Below are 10,687 nucleotides of genomic sequence, written 5' to 3'. Positions count from 1 at the left end.
TGGGTCAGAAATATGGGGTTTTCATAAGGCACCTGATGTTGAAAAAATTCACATGATGTTTTGTAAAAGACTTTTAGGTGTGCGGAAAAAATACTTGTAATAATATGGTTTATTTGGAACTTGGTAGGTTCCCACTGATGGTATCTAGAAAATTGCGTATAATTAAGTACTGGATGAAATTGAAAAAGACCGAAAATTGTATATTGAAATCATGCTACGATGATATGTTGGAGAAGAAAGACAAATGGGTTTTAAATATAAAAAATGAGCTGTATCATCTAGGTTTAGATTATATTTGGGAGTCAGAAAACAAAACGGATGTTCATTATAATATAATCAGAGAAAGAATGTTTGATACGTTTAGACAAGATTGTAAAGAAAAAATCAGAACTTCCTCGAAAGAACAAATTTATACTCATCTTTATCATGATAATGATTTACAAAGCTATCTGAAAAAATCAATACCTAGGGAATTGTTGAGAGAAATTACAAAAATAAGACTATCTTCTCATAATCTAAAAGTAGAAAAAGGCCGATATCAAAATACATCAAGAAATTTAAGAATATGTTCTAATTGTGATTTGAATGATATCGAAGACGAATTCCATTTTATATTGAAATGTCCCTGTTATTCGAACCTCAGAAGAAAATTTTTGAAAAGATACTATTATAAAAAAACCTAGTATGTTTAAATTGATAGAATTCTTAAATGCAAACAATACAAAAGAAATAACAAACTTGTCTAAATATATTAAGGCAGCTTACATTTTAAGAGAAAACCGCAATTGATAGCCTAGTTTACTCTCTCCGGGTTTGTGTTGTTTCTGTGTTTTTTGTATATTGTTATATGTTTGTAAATCGTCTATGTGTTGTTTGCTTTAACCAATGAGTCACACGACTCAAGGTAATAAAGAACTAGAACTAGAATATAAAGGTATATGTATATACATGTATATCATTGTAATGAAAATGGGGTATCATATGAAATATTGAAATTTACAATACAACTTTGAAAATATGCAAGTTTAGTGAAAAATCCGGTGGCTGTTTTGAAGTAGCCTCTATCACCCTGAAAGAGTAAATGTACTATTGTCAGTTTTATTCCAGCTTACCAGTATATACATTGTACTGTACGTATGGCAGTGTTCAGTGTCACTTTGATAATACGGTATCATGGCGCAAGATTATGTATGTGGCATGAAATACAGCTATATATTATCTTGCTAATCTAAGTATTGGCTAACATGCTAACATGAAAATAAATTGGTAGAAGATTGCTACGTATGGAGAATGTAGCCGATAGATTACTTCAGTAACTTTCGTGTCTTCTACGAACTTTGCAATACTGACTTTATGATCTAGTGCATGGTGTAACATTAAAATCAAAATGGCGGCCATGACGAACAGAGGAAAATGAAATTCAAGTGCAAATATTTCGGCAAATAAACTTGGTACAATTTTCTCGTGTAGTCAGATAGGTTGTTGTATAGTCGCTATGGTAACTACCACAGAATTTATTATAATTGTATAGATACGTATCACTAGCTTATCGTTAATACATATTAGCATATGAGTGTGTTTTTTCTTTAAAGTATCCTAATATTGACTAAGGGGTCCGATGACACATGATAAAGCAGTGTTGTTAAAACATTATAAAATCTGTGTTCTGGGAGCGATTTTGGTAAATGATTCAGTATTTATCATTTTAACAGTAAACATGTTAGACACAAGGGAAAAAAACTAAATAAAAAGTATCCCGGCTTAGTTTCGAACCTAAACAGCAAATAATCCGGTAGTAGCTTGCCACTTAAGGAAAAAGTAGGCGATAAATTTCTGGAGTAACTTCAGAGTCAATTTGAAGCTTTGCAATACTGACTCTTCCAAACGCGCAAGCCGTAGCATTTAAAATTTGATGGAGGTCTTGATGGACAGAGGATATATGCATTGGAATTAAATTGCAAATATCCCGGCAGGTGAACCTTGTACATTGTCCCCGAGTGGTCAGATCATGTAATTTACTCAATATATGGATAAGTTGTTCTATAGTCTCTGAGGTCATCAACATAAAAACAGGTATCATTATATACATTCTTAATTAATCATTAGCTTACCAGTAACAAGTATTTATATGTTAATTTATTTTAAATGCCGATATGTCTATTTCCGGTGTTCATAGAAAATTAAGGAAAATGTTAAGTCACGTTTTTGCATTTATATGCAGTATTTGTATAATATCAATCCATTTCCTCAACGTTTGTGACAGACAGACCGCTTTCAATGTCACAGGTGTCAATTCTGTTAAAATCTTTTAATAACATTTTCTCAATAACCACAAAAAACGTGGTGATACAATTTTGCAGGTAGCTTACTGTTCTAAATTGTAATTGAGTGTATTTCAAAATTCTTGTCAGAAAATTCAACTTCCGGTTCACGGTAGTGGTCAAATCTGAAAATTGCTATTTTGGGTAACAAACTTTGATATGTTTCTAGTGTAGAGGCTTGAAATTCCATATAGAGAATGTTGTGGTCGTTATCTACCCCACATTTGTTAATATATATTAAATTGATCTTAAGGTTACAGGTGTCGATTTATAAAAAAAATCTTTAAATGGCTTTGAACCAATAACCAAGAGACACAAGGTGAAAATATCTGTTCAGCTAAGACCAATTACCATCACCAGTGATAGGTAAAAGAATTTTGCTTTGTCAATATCCGGTTTTCGGTATGGGTCAAAATTCAAAGGTGCTATTTTGGGTAACATTTAAGTCATAAGCTATTGGGTTTGATAATATGAATAACCGTGACCTACTTTCCAGGTCATAGTGGTAAATTTTGTTTAATAAAAACGCTGAAAATGACTTCTTCTAAAAACCTACATTTCAGAGGTACAGATAGGTGAAATTGTTTGGTCAGTTGCATACTGAGACCAGTTGTTATCCAAAGATATAAGAAAAAAAATTAGTCAACTTAGTCAACTTCCGGTTTTCGATAGGGGTCAAAAATAAGAAGTTCTGTTTTGGGTAACAAACATTGGAGGTCACAGGAATTAATTTTGTTAAAATCTTTAAATGACCTTCCATTATTCAAGAGGTACAGTGCGGTAAGGTTTGGCCATTGGCATTTTGCGATCAATTACCATTTTCATTAGAAAGGTCGAAATCCGCTTTTTGGAATGAATCACATTAAGATTCGTTTTCAGCACCATAAACAAATAATCTGAACTTATACAGTCAAGGGTCTACATATGTGATATAAAAACTGTTTGAATGATTGCGGAAATTTATTGACCTTTAGGTAAGTGGTCAAATACAGGTGAAAAACCCGTCTAACAATTAACAAATTTGTTATGTCTTTATGTGAAGTTGTATTATTGAAATGTGTAACAATGTTTGTATGTGTAACAATGTTTGTGTGTGTAATGTTTGTATGTGTAACAATGTTTGTGTATGTAACAATGTTTGTGTATGTACCAATGTTTGTGTGTGTAACACTGTTTGTGTATGTAACAATGTTTGTGTGTGTAACAATGTTTGTGTGTGTAACACTGTTTGTGTATGTAACAATGTTTGTATGTGTAACAATGTTTGTATGTGTAACAATGTTTGTGTGTGTAATGTTTGTATGTGTAATAATGTTTGTGTGTGTAACACTGTTTGTGTATGTAACAATGTTTGTGTGTGTAACACTGTTTGTATGTGTAACAATGTTTGTGTGTGTAACGATGTTTGTGTATGTAAAAATGTTTGTGTGTGTAACAATGTTTGTGGGTGTAATGTTTGTGTGTGTAACAATGTTTGTGTGTGTAACGATGTTTGTGTGTTTAACAATGTTTGTGATTCGTAACAATGTTTGTGTTTGTAACAATGTTTGTGTGTGTAACGATGTTTGTGCGTGAAACAAGGTTTGTGTAACAATGTTTGTGTTTGCAACAATGTTTGTGTATGTAACGATGTTTGTACGTGAAACAAGGTTTGTGTAACAATGTTTGTGTTTGTAACAATGTTTGTGTATGGTGCCACTTATAGTGTATATATTGTTATTATTATATTGTTAATAAAAAGTTATAAATAACTGGACAAAAACTGACTTTGTAATTTTTCCGCCAGGTGTTTAGTTTAATATTCAGGTGCCAAAGCTTTGGTGTTCGACCTCGCGGTGTCATTACGTTCACTGCGGGGTGATTTAAATGAGTATTCAATTAATAAAACACACAAACACTATCCATATCTATCTAACACGTCATTTTAAATGTTATTTTATGTAAACATATATCACAATAAACATAGATATATCTTCTTCAAAAAATATATAATGGCTGCTCCTTCATTACGAACACTATTTTGTCGTGTTGTGATGCAGCTCACAGAATTTAGTGACTACATTTGGAGAGTTTAACTCGTTATATTTCTGGTGTTTAAAAGTTATGAGATAAACAATCGTGCCGGTTCTTTATCTTGTTTATCTATCTCGAGTTAGATAAAGATGATAAACAACCGGCACTCGGTGGGAAACTTCCATATATAAAAAATCGAAACATTTTGTTCAACAGGAAATGTATCTATACGAAAGCAACTCTTCAAAAACTTGGGGAATGGTGCATCAAACAGGGTCGCCTCCATTCCCAAGTGATGTCATGTTCACAAGTGAGAACAGCAATGGAACCACCAGTCATGCTTAAGAGTATAAAAACAAGAAGCTATCGACATCTCAACGTAATCCAAACTCCGATCTTAAAAAAATAAGGCAAAATATCAACAAAAGAAAGGTTTATACGGTGACTCCTAAAACGTACAAAAAGAATAAGACCAGGTGTTCCGAAGAGGAAGTGTTTTTTTCGTCATCGACGACAACCGTCGTCATGTAAATCTTGATTTATTAAAGTTAGTAATGTCACATTCTCAAATAAGAATGAGATATACAATAACAAAACCAACAGGCAAACTAATAAACACCAAACAGGTCAGGCTTGTATCGCACTATGGCGACCATAACATCTTATCCATCTACAATGTGATAATGGGAACAGGCCCTTGGATATCGAATCAAATGCGACATGTACACATAATAGGTTGGGGACGCAGGGATGTTGCTATCCAGAAACGGAAATTCACAAGAAGGAAATTAAAATAATCACATTTATCATACAGCTTGATAGAAAGCTGTCCATGCTGATTTTGCTGTAGCAGTCGTTTGTGTCCAATGCCGATGGGTAAATATTATGGACGTTGTCAATAAATTTCGTGATAGGCAAGACGTCATCACTATTTCTGAAAGTGAAATTAAACGACTTGGCAAGGTCTTTGTGACATATTTTGAGTTGCCGATTTCTGAGCTAAACACTTATACGGTAAAAACAAAATATTGTACTGCATTCACTCGTTGATATAATTATTTGAATAATGTATCCGCATCCCAGCTAATGGAATGAGTTATCTGTCCATGCTGCAGAAGCTTTATCCTCAAGTATTTAAATATAATTAACGAAAAATTATCTTGTGAAAATATTTGTTGGTTCTGATAGGAATTTGCTAACGACAAAAATATGTACCCACCATTTTTATTGTGCCTTATATATATATTTCTTCTCGCGACAACACGTTCATAATCATTGTCTTTATTGGTAAGTCAATATTGGAACAATACACGGATAGAACAACATTGAACAGATTATTTTTTAAATGGAAACGTAAATCAAATCACATTTCAATATTCAAAATCCAAAATAGTGATGGAAAAGATGCCAACACATATACAACTTCCAAAAAGTGATTATTTTCCCTTACACACATATAACTACAATGTAACTACATTGTGCGATGTTCTCGTCTACAATACAAGCGATGACCATTTACAATATCCTCGACCACGATTAGTGAAGATATCCAATTGTCGAAAATCTACAGTATCGTAGATACAACAGATGAACTGTTACTTACTTCAAATCTTAGCAATAACCACGTCTGATAACCTACCAACTTGATATTTACTTAACATTGTTAGAACTTTTTGCTTTCCATGCACATCTTTCTGGGCCCTGACTATTTTTGTACACTTATGATGTCTAGTAACAATTATGATTATATAGGATGTTTTATATATACAAAATATTTATTGTTTAAAAGTATACACATATACAGAGTTACTGCTGTAGGCTGGTACAAATAGTTCTGGGAAACCATCGTTGTCCACATCACTATAGGCAATGCCTCCGATTGTTCCGCTGTGCATGTCCAGGAAAATGTCCATTCGGTATGACCAGTCGGAGGAAGACGTATTTACAGGTGAGAATAAATACGCTCGGCTATCATCGTCACCAGATAACAGAATCATCGGTTTGCTAGTAATGTAGTGAAAAAAATGAAAAGATGCATACTGACTGATGAATCACAAAAATCAAATATATAATTCAATTATCATGGTATGAATGCAGATATATTGAACAATAATGATAGATATACATATCAGGTGTTTTCTATTACAGGGAAAACTTTTTCCGTTTCGGACATCATTTTATAAATCATGAACGTTTCCATGGGTTTCCATGTTGATATTTCCTCTCGCTTTACACTCGTTTTATCGGTTTTAAGTTTGACTTGCAGTTTTGTTAATGTATTTTATTGTTAAATTTCAATATTTCAATGCTTACCCAACGGAAGTTGTAGATGACCTAATTATCTGAGCTGAGCCTGGAGCGCCCCCTCCTGGCAGAATGTTGTGGCTGTGGAAATCTGATTTTAACACGTGCCTTGTGAACGTACCGGTTCTGCAATAAGTCGAGCATCACAATGCAAATGAAATATTGAAAAAAAAACACACCAAAAAACATGTGTAAATTGGATTTTTTCCCAAATTTTCTTAAAACATTAGTCGGTGTTTTCACTGCTAACAATGATTTCATTGGACTCTATTCATAGAGAAATGTCAACATTAGCAGAACGTTTCAGCCAGTCAGTATTCTGAGGCCTACCTGGAATTAACATAAAACGAATTAAACACGGTAATAATGTGTATGATAAAGTGTGTATATGTTACACATTTCTGCTATGTAAATGACCCTGATTACTATAAATACCAAACAAATGATCCCTGTCTCTGTAGTGTCAAGGCTGATTTCTACAATATCTACTGTTACCAGGACTTCCAAAACTTATTTTATCCCTATGTAGATGGCCTCTGATTGCGGGACAATGCAGACGTCGAAATTTTCTTTCGTCTTAAACTTCATTAAGAAGAAAATTTATCCCCTTTCATCTATAGTAACTGTAGGAATGATCTTTGTTTTTCCTTTTCCTGTCTTCTCATTTCTGTTGGTGTACTGTATATCTACAACTATGACAAATGGTTTACCTGAAATCAGTTGGAATCTCGTAAATGTAGAGTCCTGTTTGTGAGATCCCGTTAGCTGTCACTAAGAGATCAACTCTACCGTCATCATTCAGGTCAGCCACCTGGACATCAAACACGTGACCTATACTGCTGTCGATTATCCGGGAATGGACCTAAAACATCAATCGAATATCATTGGTTAAATATATTTATTATCCATTAAAGGGAAGTAATAACTCTGTTTAATTGAATAAAGATGCCATTTACTGCTTATTGTTATTTCATGGGAACTTCATTCTCATTGCTACTGTCCAGATTGAGCAAATCGTCTTTGGTCTGTCCCGACAGATATAAATAACCATTGCAACCTTTTATTTTGTTTTGATCTGTAAATGCGTGGACGTCTGTTTTTATCCTCATTGATGTTGTATGGATTTTTTTAAAAATGATTTTGTTGATGTTGCTGCATGTAAACTTAATAACCATTTATTATTAATAATGCACTTTTCTGTGTTGGAGTACCTTGGAGGAGATCTTGATAATCAATGGTAACTGTTCAGGACGGCCCTCCCGGATAGCGATCTGGTGATGACTTGTGTCCCATTTTTTGGACAAAATATTGCGGCGTTGGTATTGTTATCATTTCTGTCTAACCCAGTTTTGAAATCGTGTCTTTACTTATCCCTTGATTTCCGCAGTATAGTTCAATATGTTACTTATCTTCTCTGCAATAACACACCTGTTCGTCATGATGGCCTTGCTTAACTTTAATCCAGGACATGCATGTCATGAAGTGCTTTCCGTTATCACAAATCGGGGCGATGTAAGTGTAATCTATGATTAGTATTGCCTGCAAAGCTTTCTGAGATTCTGATAAAGGACACGTTTGAAACATAGGTTCCGGAATGGAACATACCTTAACATCTTTTTCAATATTTAATCTAATACAATCGTGAAGACAAAAGCGATATCTATATAATTAGTGAAACAATGCTGAACATTTCCTCACCATGTCGAGATTACTCCAATTGCTGCCAGTCGTCCAGTAGATTTTCAGTTTGTTCGAAAAATATCCTGTCGTTATTATACACGGCAACATCCCGTCAGGCGACGAAAGTGACGTAATGTCAAAAAAGGTATCAGAATCTTCACCGATGACATGAACTGTCCACGGGTATAAAAAGTTGTCCCGAAACAATGTGGGATGTTCATACCAAACAAGTTGACCACTTGATCCCCCTGCATAAATGTTCGTGTTAAAGGATAATTTTTCATTTGATTTTTATAACCTCACAACTGGAAGGCTACAGATAACACTGATTGGCAGATAATGAATATGAAAGATTCATTAACTGTTGAAAATCGAAATTCCAATATTTCATTCTAGGTTATATTTCTTATATAATTTGAAATTGATTTTGAAAAAAAAAGTATTAAACAATCCATATTGCAAAAACTTAATAATATCTGTCTGGAGAAATTGCTGGTTTAAAAGATGAACTTCCGAATGTCAGATGCGTTATTATTAAATTGGCGCATAAATTGCAAATATTGGCCATAACATCGTCTTGTAAGGTTTTGTTCAAATGTTTACAATGAATACATACAACGATACATCAAAACAGGCAGTATAAAGGGACACGGTATGAGGGCAGGCTATCAGTATGTACAGCAAAAGTTTAGGTTCCTTTGATATTTATGACCAAATAATACTATTAAAACTAGCTAATGTATGAGATGGCAAAAATGAAAGCAGTTTGTTTATAATAGGTAAATATTTTTGATAAAACGTGATATTTAAAGTTAAAGTTGAATTTTGAAACCTGGGGAAACACTTACCAAATACTGACGTTTTTGCACGGCATGTAACGGCATCTTTAGCTCCATCACCATTCATATCCACCCACTTTACGCGGTGATAAAACCAATCGTGGTCAGAATGGCCTGTAGTAATCTCGTAAGGTCCCTTCATAGTGTCTCCGGATGTATTAAACAGAGTTATCGTTCCTTTCGTTTTGAATGGTACGAGAAATCCTCCCGCCACCGACACCATTGAACTGCCGAACACGTCATCTATGAAAATCAGAATGTGCTTTGATTGAAACGAATTTCCTTTCTTATATTTTTCTCAACGTCAAAACACATTTACGCAATAACGGAAATCTTTGGAATATGTTCAGTTCATGAATGTGAATGAAGTGACCATTCCATTTAAAGTGCCTAATTCTGATTTCGGATCCTCTATCAAAACGTTTGAAACAGGACATTTTCCAAAGAAACATTTGTTTGCAGTTGAACTTAATTTGAGTACAGGGGCAACCTTCAGAGATCACCTCGCCATTAATTTCATTTTGGCGCAGTAATCTTATATTACAAAACACTTGAACCCATATACAATTTGAGAGAAATTGTCAAAATTGTCAAATACCAGTGCAAGATCCAATTCTTTTATCCAGCTTGATAACCTGCCATTACTTTATGAAAAGAGACATATGCAACACTTTTTAGTTGTAGCATATCAATAGCAAGGTATTTTATATATGCTTTGAGAATGCCCACCTTTTGTCGTCTGTTCCACCAATTATAACAATCAGAGAATATGTTGTACAAAGCATAGATATGAAAACTCCATACTTGTCTTACACGGAAGAAGAAATAGTCAGTATCGTGTATTTCTTAGATCAACTATTGTATTTGTTCCCTCCATTGGGCCAAGAGACCGGTGTCGTGGACAATTTTCTATATTATTCCAAAAGGTTAATTGTATTTAGATGTCCCTAATAATAAGTTTCAAGTTTTACAGAGCATTCACTAATACCTGTCACTAATAGACAATGGGCGAATCACAACAGATGAAGGGGATTTTGATCATTCTGTTTCATAAACCAACTCAAGGCGGTAGTTACAAATTTATTGCTGGGCGCAACGTTTTCACAAAACAGCCTCTTAACATCTCGGAAAAAACTTTTTTAAAAGATATTTTCGTGTCGTGTACAAAACACCACTAAATGCATTGGTATATTGTGGTATGAAGAGTGCCATGTATTAGGTATTCATAAATACGTATGGATAAAGAAAACCAAGATTGATAGAAAATCTATAACGATTACTATATTTGTATCAATAGGGATTGAAATACTTTTCCAAATTAAGAAGAAATGATTATAAATTGATTAAACACTAAATTGTGCAACAATATTTTGCTGGCTGAATTGACAATATATTTTTTTCAATCAAAAATTCATCAGCGTATTCTTACCTGGTACCACATTGACTTCATTTGGCCATGTAATAGTTGTTGTAATTAACTCTGGTTGTACGGCGGACAGACTATCAAAATGAGTCCGCACATCCGTAACA

At 33.9% G+C, this 10,687-nt stretch overlaps 1 protein-coding gene across 1 annotated transcript; it reads right to left on the bottom strand.

Moving 5' to 3' along the window:
• Positions 1-6,109: 6,109 nt before the first annotated feature.
• LOC132560132 (uncharacterized) lies at positions 6,110-9,380 on the bottom strand. The gene is made up of 5 exons (XM_060224781.1): positions 9,167-9,380; positions 8,337-8,566; positions 7,349-7,500; positions 6,648-6,764; positions 6,110-6,338 (listed from the first exon to the last, which is right to left on the bottom strand). The coding sequence occupies exons 1-5, from the start codon at positions 9,378-9,380 to the stop codon at positions 6,110-6,112; spliced, it is 942 nt and encodes a 313-aa protein (XP_060080764.1).
• Positions 9,381-10,687: the final 1,307 nt, after the last annotated feature.

This window comes from Ylistrum balloti, unplaced genomic scaffold (genome assembly GCF_031769215.1).
Source record: "Ylistrum balloti isolate Yb309-2 unplaced genomic scaffold, AGI_CSIRO_Ybal_v1 Utg371020, whole genome shotgun sequence".
Taxonomy (NCBI): Eukaryota; Metazoa; Mollusca; class Bivalvia; order Pectinida; family Pectinidae; genus Ylistrum; species Ylistrum balloti.
Note: the sequence above shows the minus strand (reverse complement) of the source record. Positions and strands in the feature narration are given on the sequence as shown.

Excerpts from the sequence above, each read along its gene's own strand:
- LOC132560132 (XM_060224781.1), bottom strand. The coding sequence starts at position 9,380 with ATGGTGTCGGTGGCGGGAGGATTTCTCGTACCATTCAAAACGAAAGGA. Across the intron at positions 8,567-9,166 it reads TGCAAAAACGTCAGTATTTG|GGGGATCAAGTGGTCAACTT; the intron begins GTAAGTGTTTCC and ends ACATTTATGCAG. Across the intron at positions 7,501-8,336 it reads ATTGGAGTAATCTCGACATG|GTCCATTCCCGGATAATCGA; the intron begins GTGAGGAAATGT and ends TTGATGTTTTAG.